The 18,444-nt window shown below is 43.9% G+C and overlaps 1 protein-coding gene across 1 annotated transcript in view; it reads right to left on the bottom strand.

Moving 5' to 3' along the window:
- The window catches only part of gmds (GDP-mannose 4,6-dehydratase), a 169,025-nt gene that overhangs the window by 116,196 nt on the left and 34,385 nt on the right, over positions 1-18,444 (bottom strand). The window contains exons 5-6 of the mRNA XM_020656283.3: positions 1,729-1,921; positions 385-489 (exon numbers count right to left, since the gene is read on the bottom strand). Coding sequence (XP_020511939.1) covers positions 385-489; positions 1,729-1,921 — 298 coding nt within the window. The remainder of the gene's footprint in view (positions 1-384; positions 490-1,728; positions 1,922-18,444) is intronic.

Raw genomic sequence — 18,444 nt, 5'->3', positions numbered from 1 at the left:
CAACCAAAAATGTCTTTAAGAAGTCACTTATTCCAAGTTACATTTTACAAAATGACTGATGAGATCTGAACAATGAACTGTTTTGAATGTGTAAACCTAGCTGCTATGTTGTCTGTGTTATTGTTGGCTTGAAGGTTTTTTAACACTGTATGTAGGGCAAATTTCCACCTCTGGAGGACAATAAAGACTTATTCTATTTTCTATTTATTCTATTTTTCTGATTCTTCTCTATCGCTCTCCCTGATTTGTGATTCTATCTGCTGTGCTGTCTCTAAATAAAAGTATAAAAAGCCGAAAAAATAAACCTTAAAAAAATACATATGCAAAGAGCAGGACTTTGTGCTGACATTGAACAGCAGAGTGTGTGTTGTGCAGAGTGCTCACCTCTCCTCGGGCTCTCGTGATTAAAGAGGATCCCGTTGGTGGCAAACATGTTGTAGGCCTCTCGAAAGTTCACCACGATCCAGTAGGCGTAGAGCTTGGCAGCACCTGAGAGGTGAGGTGGGGATGGACAGACACGGAGAGACAGAAGCATATTTCACATATCTTCACAGGTATCAGCTCATGCATCAGCCCAACAGTCTTTTAAGAAGAACAAAAAGGAGATCCAGGAGATCCCTGAAGCCTCTCATTATGTTTTAATTCACTCAATCATCGAATAAAATTTTCAGGCAGCTTTTATGACAGTGCAGGCTTCTAGGATGACAATCAAAGCACGGAGAGAAACACTGAGCCTCTCTTTTTTTCGAGCTGCAGAACTTTGCTGCTGTAACTGCACTACATGTCACAGTTGAACACAGCGGTACAGCAGATCATATTTCACCATCAGGAACGTGAACCGCAGACTCCTGCTGATTGACCGAAAGCAGGCATGTACAAAAAGTTCTCTGCTCTTTCCCTCTCACCATCCTCCTTCTCCTCCTCCCTTCAGCTGTGAGGAGGGGAATACCAGAGCCAGCAAAGGGAGGCGCCCGTTGATTAAGGCATAGGTCAGGATGTGCACAGGAGGTGAAGGGAGGTCGCCATGACAACCCTCGCCTCCCTTGCCTAATTAATAGAGGAGCAGCCCTCCTCAGGATGGTATGAGCCTCCCATGCAGCCTCATTGAGCGCTGACAGATGGGGAAAGTGTCGATGAGGAGAGCATTTAGACAACACAGAACCTGGAACCTGATCGCTCGCACACGTGTGCAGCTTGCATGTGTGTGTGTATCAGTGTGTGTGTGTGTGTGTGTGTGTGTGTGTGTGTGTGTTGAAAGTGAGTGCTGAGTGCTGTGGATATAAAGGTGTCTTTGTTAAAGTGAGAGCCACTCCAGCCTTCAGTCAGACGTTTGGCCTCGGGGTGTGTAGAGAGCTCGAACGCTGCCTGAGCACTGAAGCCCCCCTCTGTGTGTACACACACACACACACACACACACACACACACACACGCGCACACACACGCACGCACACACACACGCACACACACACGCACACACACGCACGCACACACACGCACGCGCACGGACGCAGGCATGCACACACTTATTCACAAGGAAAAAGTGCTGCAGAGGCATCAACAAATCCATGTTTGCATTTCCTTACATGGTCAAACGCAATCATTTGTCAAGTGGTGGTACAAGGTAGAAAATGTTAGGTAATCTGTGTGTGTGTGTGTGTGTGTGTGTGTGTGTGTGTGTTTGTGTGTGTTTGTGTGTGTGTGTGTTTCCACATGCATGCGTGTCTTTACCGTAAGGTGAGCGAGGGTAGAAGGGCGTGGTTTCCTTCTGAGGAATCTCCTGGACTTTGCCGTACAGCTCGCTGGTGGAGGCCTGGTAGAATTTCACGCTGTTGGTCAGACCACATGTCTTTATGGCATCCAGGAGACGCAGCGTGCCAACGCCGTCCACGTTAGCGGTGTACTCGGCCAACTCGAAGGAGATCTGAGAGAGGGAGAGAGAGAAGAAGAGAGCGGGATATTATTAGAGATGTGGAAACTTCTTTTCGCTTAAATTCTACAATGGATTTATACAACTTGAAACATTCTCTTTAACGAGGAAATACTCGATGTAAGACTTCACTTTTTTTTTCTTTTTTGGGGGGCTTTTCGTGCCTTTAAGGAAGAGATAGTTCAGTGGATAGAGTTGGAAATCAGGGAGAGAGAGTAGGTAATGACATGCGGGAAAGGAGCCACAGGCTGGATTTGAACCTGGGCCCCCATACATAGGGAGCGCGCACTAACCACTGCGCCACCAGCGCCCCAGTAAGACTTGACTTTTGACTTTTCTTGAGACGCAAAATTCAATTGCAAAAACATGGAATTCTCAAGTAAAATTCTTATATTTACACCTTATTGCAAGTCCATCACACCTGATGAGTACGTCACCCACAATACTGAAGACTCCAACTCCCAGAATTCCTGTTGCTTAATCCAAAGAGGGGAGGGAATTTAATGAACACTTGGAGGCGGCGACTAAGTCTAAATTAGAAATGGATGCGTGCGTTCATGACTTTTGGATGGTGTGTACTCAGACTGTGTGTTGCCTGTGTAACTGCCAGGTCGGCCCTCACGCTCCTAATCAGGCGTGGCGGTTAAAAGCTGTTCTGGTTCGTGGTCACCACACCTGGAGCGAGCGGCGTGAGCCCCGTCTGTGCGGAGGAAACGCTCCGGCTCTTTAGTGCTTCCACACCAGCGCTGTGCACACGGGCAGATAAAGAGCCCTTATTGAGACCCGGGGACCAAAGAACACTGGGCCTCTATTCCACTCACAGTCCGTACACACACACACACATAATGAGCAGGTTTGATCAGGTTCAATTACGCTCCACAGCTCGGTGTAATTAACTGTGACGCTCCACTCACGCTTTGACTTTGCATGCTGGCATTTTCATTTATATTTACATCGTTCACAAGAGAAGGTGAGCGGACGTTAAACCCCAGTGTTAATGTACTGAACTGTACGTCACTTTAATCATACGGCAAACACAAAGTCACAACAACCTGAAGCCCCCTTTATAACATGTGGAATAAAGCCCCTCTGTCTCTGACACTGAATATCATGTGTTACAAAGCTTTGTAAAGATGTTCATCAAGACGTCAGAGCAAAGGTTGGCTCACTGTCAGCCCAACAGCCTCACAGGGTAAAAGGGATTCAGTTGCATCTTATAACGGCCGTTTTCACACATGCACCCTGAAAATATCAAGAAAATATCTAGGTAATTTAAGGAGGACTGCTCTCCTGGTCTGGCTGTCCTCATATGCCCACTCTCCATTGGCCGTCATTTTGCATTTGTGGATTTTCAAATAGTTTTCCCACAATGACAGCTCAATAGGTTTGACTCTTCTTGTCGAAACGTTAGTCCTTTGCACCTTAATAAATTTGCCCTAAGGGATTCTTGTGCTCCAGTACTTTCTTTGGATCCTCTTTGAGAGAAGGAGTCTCTGAAATATTTCTTAAACTCTTCAGAATATTTGGAATGAATCCTTAATAGACAATACCTGCCTTCATGATCAGGTGAGAATAGTCAGCAGTCATACACAAGACTGTTTTCCTCTCTCAGACAACCGACTATCATTTAGTTCAAGGTCTCTCCCGTCCCACTTCAGCTCTTCCTCCGTCACTGCAGAGTTCCTCCTTCCTCCACCTCTTCCTTCCTCGCACATTTCTCCTCCTGCTTCATCTCCTCGTTCTCTTCCTGGACCGCATAAACCTTAATTTATGCTACAGAGCCTCCTCTCACCGAGACCCCCCCCCCCCCCTCGTCCTGCTGTCTGTGTGTGTGAGTCCCTCCATTCCTCTTGTTTTGTGTGCACCACACACACACACACACCAGACGCCAGGTATCAAAACCAGCTGAGAGGGGCAGGGTCTACGACGCCTTGACAACTTAAATCAAACAAATTGCCTTAATGCCTCCATTCTCTGTCATTATGTAAGGCAGGGCCTGAGCGCTGACGTTTTAAAGGCCAGACGCTTGTGTGCACGGCTTTGTGTGTGTATATGTGTGTGTGTATCTGTGTCTGTGGGGGGGGGGGCTGCAGGGCCCCTCGGTCGACCTGCAGATATTGTTCTGTTCTGGGAAGTCAGCCAGGCTCTGTCAGCATTGGGGGTCCGCTGCCGACATTTAAAAAAAAAAAAAAAAAAAAAGAAAAAGGGATCCGTTTAAAAAGTTCTAAATGTACAGGATATAGGTGCTGCATTTAGTGGTTTCATTTCTTTCCTGCTCACACAAGGTCTGCTGAAATGCATGCCTGAAACTGGGGAATGTGACTCTGCACATGTGTGTGTGTGTGCGTCTTGACAGATGTATAAATATGAACTACATTTATTCAGCCATGGCCTCCCTCTGCATACCTGCATGGCTCTCAGCACAGAATAGTATGGAGACATTGAGCTGTATATACAGAAATAGTGCCAGAATTAAATAAATTAAAAGTGCCCTCCTGGCACTGTCTGAATTTCTGTCTGCTCTTTACCTCAGTGGTTCTCAACTGGTGGGTCAGGACCCAAATTTAGGCCATGGAGCCGTTTTGAGTGGGTTGCGAAATAATGTCTCTGAAGAAGTCTATGAAATAACTTTTTAACCATGTTGTTTCTTTATTCTGTCACATGTTTTGTACCGGCTGGGATCCAAAGTGCATAATTATTCCTTAAATGGATTGGGATCTGATTAACACGTCTTCCTCAGAGTAGCTCACTTGGTAGAGTCGGTCACCTCTCAACCGAAGGGTCTGGGGTTCGATCCCCAGCTCCTGCAGCAACATGTGTCCTTGAGCAAGACACTTAACCCCAAGTTGCTCCCACTGCTTTGCCAGCAGCGTATGAATGGGATTAGTTACTTTTAATGGTCACTTTACATACAGTATCAGCCTCTACCATCAGTGTGTGAATGTGAAGGTGTGACACTCGATGTAAAAGTGCTTTGAGTAGTCAGAAGACTAAAAAATAAATATACAAGCTCAAGTCCATTTAACATTTACCTGATGGAATGGCAAAAGGTAACAATCCTCTAAATTTTTGTTTCATTGTTAAATATTTTTGTTGATTTGCCTTTAAACAAAAAGCCCCGAAAACATGTCCCTGCTCTGTTTCTATTTGTTCAGAGGAATCACTAAAATAAGACTTTAAAGTGGCAGATTAATAACCTTTGTGGTGAACCGTCAATCATACCTCAGATTCCACACAAATTACTGTGGAAGGTGTACATGAAAGCATCTGGAGCGCCTTTCTATGAGCATCACTTTCCCTTTGTTGTGAACTACGACCAAAGCACTGAAACTCTGGCACATTCCTGCAGACCACAAACACCCAAATAGAGAAAATCACCAAGACGCCCTGGAGGTGGAGACAGACCGAGAAAGTGTGTGTGTGTGTGCATGTGTGCATGTGTGTACATGAGCATGGGTGGGGGTTTTAGTGGAGGGAAACCACAGTCAATTACACCTTTACTCATCACATTACAAGCCAGCTGAAATTAGAGCAGTCGTGTGTTAACAGGGCAAAGACAAACAGGCAGAATTCCCTCCAGGAGAGAGAGGTTTCGACCCGACCCGGCAACCCACGCACTGCCAGACGGATCATTTACACCGCTGTCGTCAGGTCAACGACGGTGTCGCTCATGTGCATTATCAAGCCTTGATACAGACCCCACTTTCCCCGTGCAAAAATGAAGACTTCATGCAGCGCTGATCCTCTCAGAGTTTGCAGAATGATGTCAGTAATCAGTAAGCGTGACTTAAGGCGGGGGGAAGTGTAAGGGTGTAATTTGTGTTTTAATAGAGCAGTCGTAGAAGAGGAGAAGCTTTCCTTAAGACGAAGCAGGTGCCTTTGGATCTGAGAGTAGATTAAAGGAGCAGTCTGTAAGATCACTCACTCATACAGGTGCATCTCAATAAATATAGAATATTGTGGAAAAGTTAATTTATTTCAGTATTTCAATTTGAAAGTGAAACTCATATATATAGTGGAATAATTGCACATAAAGTAAAATATTTCAAGCCTTTTATTTGTTTAAATCTAGATGATTATGGCTTACAGCTCATGAAAACTCTAAAATCAGTATCTCAGAAAATTAGAATATTGTGAAAAAGTTCAATATTGTAGCCTCAAGGTGTCACAGTCTAATCAGCTAACTAACTCAAAACAACTTTAAACAGTCTCTCAGTCTGAAAAAATGGCATTACTGAAACAAATGAACTTTTCCACCATATTCTAATTTATTGAGATGCACCTGTATATGTTCCCTGACTGAACAGTGGAGTTTCTAAACCTGTCGCCTCAGTCTGGATGTTACAGCGTAATATCCCAGTGTTCATGAATGTTGGTTTTCAGATTTCCCACTTAAAGAAACATTTGGTTGCTTAGTTGATGCAACTGCTTAGCTCGGAAATGGTTGTTGAAAGAAGCCGACGTGACTGTTCGATGGGAGAACAACGGGACTTATGAAATCCTATCTATCCTCAATATGTCTCAAAAGTTTCACATAAGCTGCGTTCTTATTACCATATAATATGAAGGAGGGGGCTCTACGAGGCACCAACAACTCGCTTTTCTCACTCAACAGAGCTTGTTTAGCTTTTTGGACAAAGTGGAGACAGTGGTGCATTAATTCTATCCACATCTGTGATTAAAATGTTGGGCTTTGACTTGTGTCAACAACACCGGAAGAAAAATGTTTGCTGTCAGGACTAAAAAAAGTTCATAAGCACATCAGTCCAGTTCTGAGGTCTGTACACCGGCTCCCAGCCTGTCAGAGAAAAGATTTGAAAATCCTGCTGCTGGTTTATAAAGCGCTTAATGGTTTAGGGCCAAAATACATTAGTGACCTCCTGATTAATTATGAACCATCCAGACCGCTCAGGTCGTCTGGGACAGGTCTGCTCTCTGTCCCCAGAGTCAGAACCAAACATGGAGAAGCAGCGTTCAGTTTCTATGCTCCTTATATCTGGAACAAACTCCCAGAAAACTGCAGGTCTGCTGAAACTCTCAGCTCTTTTAAAATCGAGCTTGAAGACACACCTGTTTACAGCTGCCTTTCATTAAAGAGCTTTAATACGATTTTAAACTTTAACTCTGCACTGTAACTTTTACGCTTATTACATAACTCTTTTTAATATTTTATTTAAAATTATTTTATTTCTTTTTTTTTTCCCCCTCTGTCATGATGCTTTTGATGTTTTGTGTGAAGCACTTTGAATTGCCTTGTTGTTGAAATGTGCTGTATAAATAAACTTGCCTTGCCTAAGCTGCCAGAAAAGTTCCTGCAGTGAAAACAAAATAAAAAATTTGTCACGAAGTAATTAACTCGTGTTTTTTTTATCCAGAGAGAGTAAAGTCAGTTGTTGAAAACATTAGACGGCCTCAGACGGTAAGAAAAATGAACCTTACGATGGTTCAAAGTCAGCAGTGTTTAAGGGATCAATACTTGATTTGTAATTCATGATTCATGCTGCGTCATTGTCTCAGCTCGATATTGAATTACTCCAGAGCTTTGCATGTTTTCAAAAAGCTCTCTGCTGTAGCCTAAGTTACAGTTGCTGTATGCAGGCCCACGCTAACAGCTCACTCTCCAAACATAGCTGCACACCTCCATCATCATCATCATCATCATGTTGTGATGAAACTTGAGGGCGAGCATCTCTCGGCCTCCAGTTCTGTCTTGTTAATATTGTGTCACTCAAGCTCTTCAATGCATAAACGCACACACTTGTTAGAAAAACAAGGACCTTTTTTTTTTTTTTTCCCTCGCTGTGTGCCAGTTAGCCTTTCCCTCAGACGCAGACACAACACAGTACAATAAGGAGAGGGAGTGTTTAAACAGTGAGTGACGGGGAGAGCGAGACGGAGGCGTGGATGAGGGACATTGCATCATCCGGCTGGAACGTGTGTTGGCTCTTTATGATAACTGTTTTAGTGTCTTTTCGATGGGAACCAAGTGTTCCTAAAATTGGTTTTCCGTAAACAAGAACACTCCCCACCGGCCGACGCAACACCAGATCACGTTACTGGAATGATGACCGCCTCACATGAGAAGCTTCCATTTGTGAAAGAAGGGATTCAAAACATTGCCAGCATGTCTGAAATTCTCCAACAATGCACACACACGCACACAAACATCAACTCCTCTCACTGAGGGTGACATCTGAAGGCTGAAGGTTAAATTATAGGTTCTGTTAGTGACAAGAGGAAACGACACACAAGCCTCTAAAGAGCTTCAATTACAGAACGCACCGCAAAGAAACTTAAATAGTGAGTTTATTAATAGAGTGTTTAGCATGAGCTGCCTGTAGAGCGCGACAGGTTGACATGGTTCTCATTGTTCAACAGGCCTACAGGATATGAGAAAAATGTGCGGTAACATTTATTTAATATTGCAATAACCAGATGAAGTGCGACAAATAAACAAAAATGGAGAGTGCATATTAGATATAACTCAGAGTTTCTGTCAGTTTGCTGTTCTTTCTGGGGTTTTTTTTTAAATTGATTTTTGGGGCTTTTTGTGACTTTATTGTAGAGATAGGACAGTAGAGTCAGAGATCAGGGAGAGAGAGAGAGAGAGAGAGAGAGAGAGAGAGAGAGAGAGAGAGAGAGAGACAAAGAGAGAGTGGGGAATGACATGCAGGAAAAGAGCCACAGGTCAGATTTGAACCCAGGTTGCCCACTTTGAGGACTATAACCTCCGTACAGGGGGCTCCACTGTTTGCTGTTTTTATGTTTTACAGAACAGCTGTTTTTTTACAACATGTCCCTGATCAATCCTACATGAACCCATAAAACTGTTTCTAAAATGAAATGTGCATAATTTAATCAAAGAGTAGCTGATAGCTCGCTTAGGTTCTCTCGACTGCATCCAAATGTTGTGAAAAAACGGCCTGAGGTATGAGGTGCACATACTGCTTTTATAAATATACCGGTATATATATTGTGATAAAATCAGACTTACGCCCCCGTGTCTACCTAGCGTTTTTTTTCTGAGTGTCTTTTTACAAACATTTCTGAAGTTTTGTCTCTCATCCATGACAACAAGCAACACTATAAATATTTAGGATTTTTCATTTCGTTCTATTGTTGTTTCATTTTGACTTTTTGTTTTCAATTCCAGTTTAGTTTGAATACATTTTGAACGCTGGTTTGTTAGTTTAGTTTCGGTTAGTTTTAATGTCTCTGTATCGTAAATGATTCAGAGAAAGACTACTTTGAAAATGACCCTATAAAATACAGTATACAGAAGTAAGGGAGAAATGTTTTAACTTTTTAACTCAGCAGCTCAAAAACTGAACCTCAGGTGCCCGAGACACTCATTTAAAGGATTGAAACAACACAAACTGGAGCAGTCAAAAGCTTTGAGTGACCAGTGAATGAAATCAAGCACTGACTACTCTGCCTTGTTGGCATATGGGGGTCAATTGGAGATTTGAAGAAATATGTTTTAGAGCCGGAACATGCAAGTCCGTCCCTGGTTTTGAAAAGCTCAGGTTAAGTTCCCAAATTCTTAAATGCTGCTGGAAAAGTTCCTGCAGAGAAAACAAACTTAAAGACTTGCCACGAAAGTCATTTTCCTCTTTGCTAAAAAAAAAAAAAATCTTTCGCGCACTCAACTCAGTCCCGTTAATCTACACTTCACAACAAAAGGAGAATTATCGCCTAAGTGCTTCTGTCTTCTTTGGCTTTGACAGCCAACTTTCATAAAAAAGGATGAAATGACCCAGAATGCTTTTCAAAACAGACGTTCTCCCTCATTCACTCAGCTGTTTCTTTGATTGTGTCTGTTGACGAGTACAGAGACCGAGTGGCTGAGCACTGACATGTTGATCTAGTTAAAGAGAGCTTCAAATATAGGATTATGAAAATAAACCTAAGCACATTGAAACATAAAGGCATAGTCAAGGTCAACAACGTTTATTTTCCAAATCTGGTTTCTGTACATGGCATGACATGCAAACAGCCACTAATCCCCTTCCGCCGATGCTCACTCATCATCACAATCTTTCTGCGTTTTTGTGTCTAATTAAGAGGCGTGTTCTGCTCGGTGTGAGTGTGCAGCTATGGCAATGCACAAATACAAGTCAAACAGATCAGGTGGATGTGAGGGAGACAGATGGAGGGAGAGGGAGGGAGCCCGGTGCGAGCGTGGAGAAGTACGTGCTGTGAGAGCGTGTGTCAGGACAGGTAGGACCGAGAGCTGCAGAGGAGCTGTCAAACTCTGGATTTATGCAGACGAGTCTGGAAAGTCCCTGTGAGCCTCCAGGCGCTCCACTATACCTCTCTCTCACTCTCTCTTCTTTTTTTTTTCCTGGGCGCCTATTCACGGAGTTCAGATGAACAGGTGGTGGCCAGTGTCTCTCTGCCGTCTCCTGCTGCATCACTCAGGGCGCAAAAGTGCAGAAAAATCTGAAGGACGCATGAGTCAACACAATCTGTTTGATGGACCCAAATATAAACCATAACTGTGTCTTTACCTCATACATACTGCCTACTACATAGTCAAAATACATATACTGCATACTAACCTGACTGTAAGCCATTAGCAAAATACTAAAATATGGAACAAGCAAAGAACTTCAAAGCTCCATTGCAATCTAAACATTTTTTTAAATGTCTATTTTTGTCACAAAATCAGTTGTTTTCAGTTTCCTTAAAATAGTTCCTTAATTCTACAGTTGGAATGGGAAGTGTCTGGTCACCATGACAAAGATGACATGTTTATTGTTGCCGTGGAAACACCAGGTGTTACATCAGAACCTGCTCCATAAGGTAGCCTGAGCTGCTACTTGATTGAGAGCCCCCTGGAGGCGGAGTTTATATACTTTCTGTTTAAATGTCTTAAAGTAGTAACGGCAGGTATCTCTCAAAACAATGCACGTTATTATAAAACAATGTTGAATTTTCAGAGGTGATGCTCAAAGAGATACTTCTTTTAAGCATTTATTAGGAGGAAGACAGAAGAGCAGCAGATAACAACACCTGGGATGGGAACTTCCTGGAAAAGTCAATGGTGAGACGAAGAAGAAGGCCTTCATTCCTGCCTTCCCCTGATCGACTGATCTACCCTGCAGACATTTACCACCACTCATTCACTCCTAACCCACATATATACACACACGCTTGTAAACATGGCAACAGATCTCTGTGCAGAGGGCTGTGGTCGGGCCCCCGGGGCCGGTGAGGAGGAATCACACGTTTCAACCCTGACATGCATGAAGGCTACGGCCCGACTGATGTGGATTTTAGGGGCCGATATCGATATTTGGAAGGAAAATAAGCCAATGCCGATGTATCGGCCGATATCTTTCTTGGATCTCTGTAAGATCTGTAGATTTAGAGAGCTATAGATATACACATTTATTACTTTGATCACTCAAATGCATTTATCAAACACTTGTGGAAAAGATATATAATGAAGACAAGATGGTCACTCAACGTAACTACGCATGTACGTGCATCACTGCTGACACTCTGGAGAATGATGATGTTTGTTGTAATCCATATAGCGCCCTCTGCTGGTGAACTGCTAGTGTAATACAGTGAAATTAAACTATATTTGACCTGTGAATAATTCTCGTAATATCAATGTATATCTGTGATAAAATTAGCCGATACTGATAGACACTGGATATGCTAATATCGGCCGATACTATCGACTGAATGATATATTGGTCGGTGCTCGAATGAAGACACAGACAGAGAGTTTCATCAGCAGTGAGTTTCTTTCCAGGAGTATAACCAACAACAGGAAGTGTAAAGATGTTCCCCCGATTACAAGCACCCCAATAAATCAAAGCAGCGATCTAACATCAGCCAGATGTGCTGTCAGTTAACATGTGACTCATCTACTTTCACAAACAACTGAGCATGTTGATTGGCTGTTAGCTTATGGGTTTTTTTTTTTGTATGACATGGCCAAAGACATCAACATCCATGAATGAATGTGAATAAATGTGACAGAGACACTTTAGAATGATTTTATTTACAAATTTTTTTTAGATATGAGTATTAAAAAAAAATCAATCTAGCAAAAGGAATGGATTCAAATGTTGATTTTTACAAGTTTGTACCGTTTAAATTTCATTAGTTTGATTTGGTCTGAAAAACAAAAAATGCAACACTTGACACTTTGTTTGTTAGTATGTCATCAGGCAGGCAATTGTTTTATTGAATAACCACTGTATTTTTTTCATGATAAAATTGAACAGATTGTAAGAAATCTGACTTAAGTTTGTTTGCTGTTTAAGAACGGATGTACTGTAGGGGCGCCGGTAGCGTAGTGGTTATGCGTCCACCACACGTCCAGAGGCTTTAGTCCTTCAAGCGGGCAACCAAGGTTCAAATCCAACTTGTGGCTCCTTACCCCACTCTCTCTCTCTCTCCCTGATTTCAGACTCTATCCACTGTCCTATCTCTACAATAAAGCCCAAAAATAAATCTTTAAAAAGAACGGATGTGGAAGTTGCATTTTTACACATGTACCTATGGATCTGTTGTCCTTATAGAAAGGACCTGGACCTTGTTCCCATCATTAAACCGAACATCACACTGCCATCTCCACAGCACACAGGAAGACGAGTAAACAGCATCCTAAAGCGGAGATAAAATCTCTCCTTACAGGTTTTATCAACTGGCCAGAACAGGATCAGATGACTTCAAAGGGAGCGCTGAGAGGAGAAGGTGAGGACGGACCTCCCACATCTGAGCCCCCCTGCCAGGACCAAGCCCCACCCCCTTTACACCTCCATCATCATCCCCCAACTCCAGCTGCTGCTCCTGCTCCATTTGGCTGTAATCAGCACCGACCCTGCATCATCTCTGATTAGGGAAAGGAGGGGGTGGTGGGAGGTAAAGACTTGACAAATTGGCACATTCCTCTCCACCCATCCACCCTCTCTTCACTGCTCCTCGGCCCTCTCACAGAACCCCACTTAAATCTGGCTGCACCCCTGTGGACCACCCCCCTCCACCCGCCCCACCCAGCCTGCACCACTCAAAGATGAATGCTGTCCTTGTGAGCAGAGGAAGCCACCAACACACACACACACACACTCGCACACATTTCAATGATCCCTAAATAGAAGTGAAGTTTAGAGACCACCGCCCCTGCAGGTGCTACCTCTCTTTGGTTACACACACACACACACAAGCATACATATGGACTAGCTTGCACACTCACTCCCACAAGAACACACCCCCATAAATACACACGCAGACCACAGTCGGCCACAATAACGCATACCATCACACACTCGACTGCCCTGCTAGCTGTCACAGAGCCACGGGACCAAAACGGAGCTCAGATTCTGATACAACATTATGCACAGTTTATACAACCTTCTCTCTCTCGCTCTCTCTCTCTCTCTCTCTCCCTCTGCAGTCCCACCCCACCACAAACCCCAGTCAGTCCTCCCAGGCCCACCCAGGACCCCCTGTGCAGGCGCAGCAGCACAACAGCTGCAATTGTGTGTGTGTGTGAATTTATGTGCGTGAGAGTGTGAGAGCCTTAGAAAAACAAGAGAACGAGCAGGATCCAGGTTACGGTCCGTCAGTTACAGGGTGCCCGTTTAGTTATAAATACCTCCTCGTTGGCTCTGCAGAGTCACTGAAAATGTCTCTTTAGAGATGTTTATGGGCCGTGTTGTCTTGGTGGCATGCGAGCGACTTGGCTTCTTATGGCTCAGAGAGAAAAAAAAAAAAAGAAGAGAAAAACAACCCTGATCTGAAAATGAACAACATGACATGGCATAGCTGGAGAACAACTATGGGAGGGTTTGAAACAAAGAGTGAGTAAGAGGTATTCGTACATTATCGTCATAAATTGGACGGCCCTTATATGAAGGGTGAAATGTTTGTGACCACGTGTGTGTGTGTGTGTGTGTGTGTGTGTGTGTGTGTGTGTGTGTGTGTGTGTGTGTTTTGCAGCATCCATTACTATAGTAATAGTGGGTCTGTCAGCACGAGGAGTAAATATGGTGTGACTATAGACGAGTTGCAAACCCTTCCCATCATTCTCCATCCCCGTCACACCAAAAAGCTTTCATCTGGAGCGGATTAGCACTTTCTTATCTCTACACCTTCCTCCACGTCTTTCAACATCTCCCCCGCTTTTCCTGCCTCCGACACCCCCACAGAACCCACCCCACCTTTATTTCCCAATCTCAGTATCCATGCATTCTCAAAAACCCCAAAAGATGCATAGGAAGACGTGTATTTGCAGTGTGTAAAGGGGTTGATAACCTTGATCAAATGTGATCTATATCTGTACTCTTGAATGAGGACCACATAGTTGTTAATTCAAGTACATAAATGAACACACACGCTCAGGCTTTCATATCCCACTCAGCTCTTTTTAAACACACACAGTGTGCAGCTTAGAGAAGGGAAGATACCTTAATAAATCACAAACATGACACGATGTTTGCACGTACAGTACACATGCACACAATGAGCATTACAACGGACCCCCACTGTAATACCTAAATCAAGCCGTGTTTGTGTGCGTCTCCAGTGGAATGAGCAACAGGCTTACAGATATTACAGGAGCGCTCGAACAGGCGCTAAAATTAACCTTACACACACAAACAAACACACATACAGCCGGTAATCACCAGTAATACAAGTCATCAATCTAGTTATGCCGGCATGTAAAGCTGTCCTTATTGGGAAGAGATATCACAGCGTGCTTAATGGGGGCATGTGTGGCAGAGCCTGGGCTGTGATGGGAATTCAATCTCCGTCATCCATCTCCATTAAAATGACTCCACACAGCCGATAGCTTTGACAGCGGTCGGCCGAAGATAAGCCGCAGCGAATTCCAAACACAGCAGAGCTTATTGGACAACATTTCTAAACCATTAGTATTGGCAATTCCAATCAATCAAACAAAATACAGAAAACACTATAGTGGGTCTGCGTCTGAAAAACAACGTCAACCAATGGGGTGCGTGCTGGATGTAGGCTGCCAACCCAATCACGAGTTGGAAAACCATACCAGCATTCTGGAAATGCATTTCTTAATCGGCTGAACAGGACAGTGAAACGCTTGAAATACATTCATGGTCTGCTCAAATGAAACTATAAATTACAAAAATAAACTATTTTGTGCCTTTCCTTTGGAGTTGCAGGAGGTGGCGGCGGTGTGGCGGCCCGTTACCCCAAATGAATGGTGGGTGAACTGTTGCATTGAGTTTGAATACTAAGAAAGTTCCGACAGGAATTTTTAAGAGATCAGCTTTCAGCAACAGCTTCCAATGTAATCCAACGATGACAAATAACATAAAGTATGACCAAAATAATGTGAAACAGTAGAAGCCATTTTGCCCTTTTTCTTCACTCAGCTGAGCCTCTGCCTGAAATGATCCTCATCTTCACTTGTCCCTCTGGTAGCGTCGTGTTTAGATCATCACTGACCTTTAACACCAGAGACATCTCTCATCAACAGATACTCATGAGTCACGCGTTCAATAACCCACATGGATACACACAAACACAAACACAGCGCACACACACACACACAGAAAGGTTAGCAGAAAACAATCGCTTGAGTTCAAGTCCAGAGTCAGACCGGCTCCACCCGCCCGCCTCTCTCAACAGGGCGGAGAAGGGGTCGGCATGCTGGGTCGGATTGTTGCAGAGTGGCCGGTCTTTAAAGGAGGGTCTGTGTCAGGGAAGGGTTTTTTCGGGAAGGGGAAGTGTCTCTGCTGGATGCTAATGGAAAGACTTCCCTTTATCTGCTGCTGCTGCTGCTTCTCAAGTGGAAAGACAATGAAAGAGAAACACAGCGCGGGAATGTTTCCAGGAAGAGACAGAAATACTGCTACCCAAGAGAGGATACTTGCTGAATGTGATATAAACTAAGATGTGATGTAACTGAAATGTGTGTATCTACATTAAGTCAGCGGCTGGTGCAGAGCGGACGATCGGACCACAGGAGAGCATGCAAGAAGAAAATCTGCTGACCTCGACTATCCCACGATCCAACAGCAACCTGGCTAAACCACAAGCTCAACCTCGGGCTATCCAGCTGTTTGCTCCAGAAAATATCATTACATTCACACACACTCACTGAGACACATCCTCACAAACACACACACACACACACACACACACACGCTAGCAGAGTTTGAAACTTACTCTCAAGATAGAGATACATACAGAACATTTAAGAGCCACCATTCTTGAAACAGGCATTTCTAAAAAGAGTTGAAAATATAGGTTGTAAATAAAGCTGAATTTGGCATGCAGGTCATGTTTTGTTGCATAATGAGTGTTTTCAGCTTTTGTGTTTCCGAGTTGGTGCATCAAACTTTTTTAAACTGAAGCCAAATCAGGCAGCAATTCCACGCACAATGACTTTAAAAAACGATGGCAGACGTGCAAATGGTCCATTTATCAACACCGTGAAGCTGTTTTTAAGAACCTGAACGCATCATGATGCATTCAGTCCACCACACGTTAGCCACAGCAGAGAGGCTGGGAATTTATGCCACCTACAGGATAGTGGTAGGTATAAATAATAATGTGACTGATTCATTATTTCGACTGCCCGAGGACATCAGCTGATTTTTAGGATAATAAAAATAGGGCGAACATAAACACCTCAGGTGGGACTCTCAATCAAGGTGAAGCTTTATCCGGCTATTTGACTTTGAAAGGTCAACAGTAGCTCAGTTGTGTTTTGTGCACGCATGTGGGTCTGAGAAATTTGAATTTCAGTTGCGTAAATGTCTGTTTAGGAAATATGTTTAGCTGATTTTATTAAACTACCAAAGAAAGCCTTGCATATGCATATTCTCTGGTATCACAAGCAGCATGTGTAGTCAACATTTCCTGATAAGAATGCAAAGCAGCACCATCAATAAAGCCGTTTTCACGAATGCACTACTGATCTGGTTCTTGACACATGCACCTCACAGCGGGAGACTATCCCCATCAGACGGGACGGGGAAGGATGGGGGGGGGGGGTCTCCTGAGGCGAGACATGACGTAAAAAGAACGACGAATGAAGAAGCAACAAAACCCTCTACATGAACTTCATGAGAATATTTGGTAACACATGCTATGCGCAGTTCCACTGAATCACAGAATCAACAACAGAGAAGAACAAGCTGGGGATCAGAAAACTTTTTTGCAGCAGTAAAAACGTGCACAGAGATCCTTCTGGTCGCTTGCAGACAGTCTTTGGTCGTGCACTGATCGCAGAGAATAAATGTCATCATCCCTTTCCCTTCACTCTTGTTGAATTCTCCTGATTATATCCTGCTCCGTTCCCTGTTAGCCCCCTCAGACTTTCTGCAAAAAAAAGGCTGGCAGAAGAAACTCCTGATGAAGTCAGAGTGAAGAATTCTGTTTGCTGTTTACGTTCACACATGCAGATCACCCCAAAAACATCAGGAGTTTTTCAGGAGCATCAAGTAAAAAAGCTTATTCTCCCACTCTGTTGGCAGGATGAAGATCTTCCACTTGAGCCAACATCATCATCATCATCAGGAGGAGTCTCCATAATGCATGAAAAAGAAATGTCACAGATTCATGTGTGGTAACCTCCTTAATGGTTACTTCATGAACAACTTTCAAGTCATGCAGAAATGAGGCCACACTCATATCTGATGCCGCCCTTCTGTATGTTTTCTCAGACGTCTCCGTCCTCACATCGCGACCACAGCAGCCGGAGTAACAGAGCTCTCCCCCCCCCCCCCCCCCCATCAGACCTCCGCCGCTCCCAGTGAGGCCGACCACAACCCGTCCATCCTGGGTCGCTTTACCCGTTTACGGCGTGGGAGCGGATACCGACGCGGCCTCACAGAGACCCACTCAAAGCCTCGCATAGGAAATCTCTTCCTCTGCAGTGATACCTTACACTTCATCTGCATATTCACATATTCAGAACCCGGTGTTCACATCCTGTCTGTGCGAGATAAAGGGGAAACTGGGCACAGACAGGATAGTCGTGTTTTTATTCCTTTTCTGAAGGTTTTTGTCAGCAGATTTTGGAAACCAATCAAGACTCCGTTTACAAAAAAAAAAACTCCTCTGACTAGGCAGGCATCAGGTATAAGACTTTAATATCTCGCAAGACGTCAAAATATTTTGGATAATTATGACAGGACCTGTAATCAAACTAATTAGGATGACAATTCTAAGCAAGGTATCAAGCCAGATAATACATGTCTGTTCGTCCCAGGTGAGCGTTAGTTGTGGTAGGCATAAAGAAGAAATGATCCATAACTGCCGTTGTGAGGAATTCTGCAGAGACCTGCCCATCACGTAGCTGTCACGGATCATCTCCCGAACCCGACAGCAAGTGTCAACAGATGCAACACGCAGAAAAATGAGAGCTGCCATTGTGTGACAATCTCCCAGTGCGGTTACATTTGTAAGCAAACAACAACATACCACAATGACACTCCTGGTGCTCTGCCAAGTCAGCCCTGGCAGCTGCTGCTCTCTGCTAATCATCGTCTCATTGAAGTCGATGA

This window comes from Labrus bergylta, chromosome 6, assembly GCF_963930695.1.
Source record: "Labrus bergylta chromosome 6, fLabBer1.1, whole genome shotgun sequence".
NCBI lineage: Eukaryota > Metazoa > Chordata > Actinopteri > Labriformes > Labridae > Labrus > Labrus bergylta.
The sequence above is the reverse complement of the archived record's forward strand: the minus strand, read 5'-3'. Positions and strand labels throughout refer to the sequence as shown.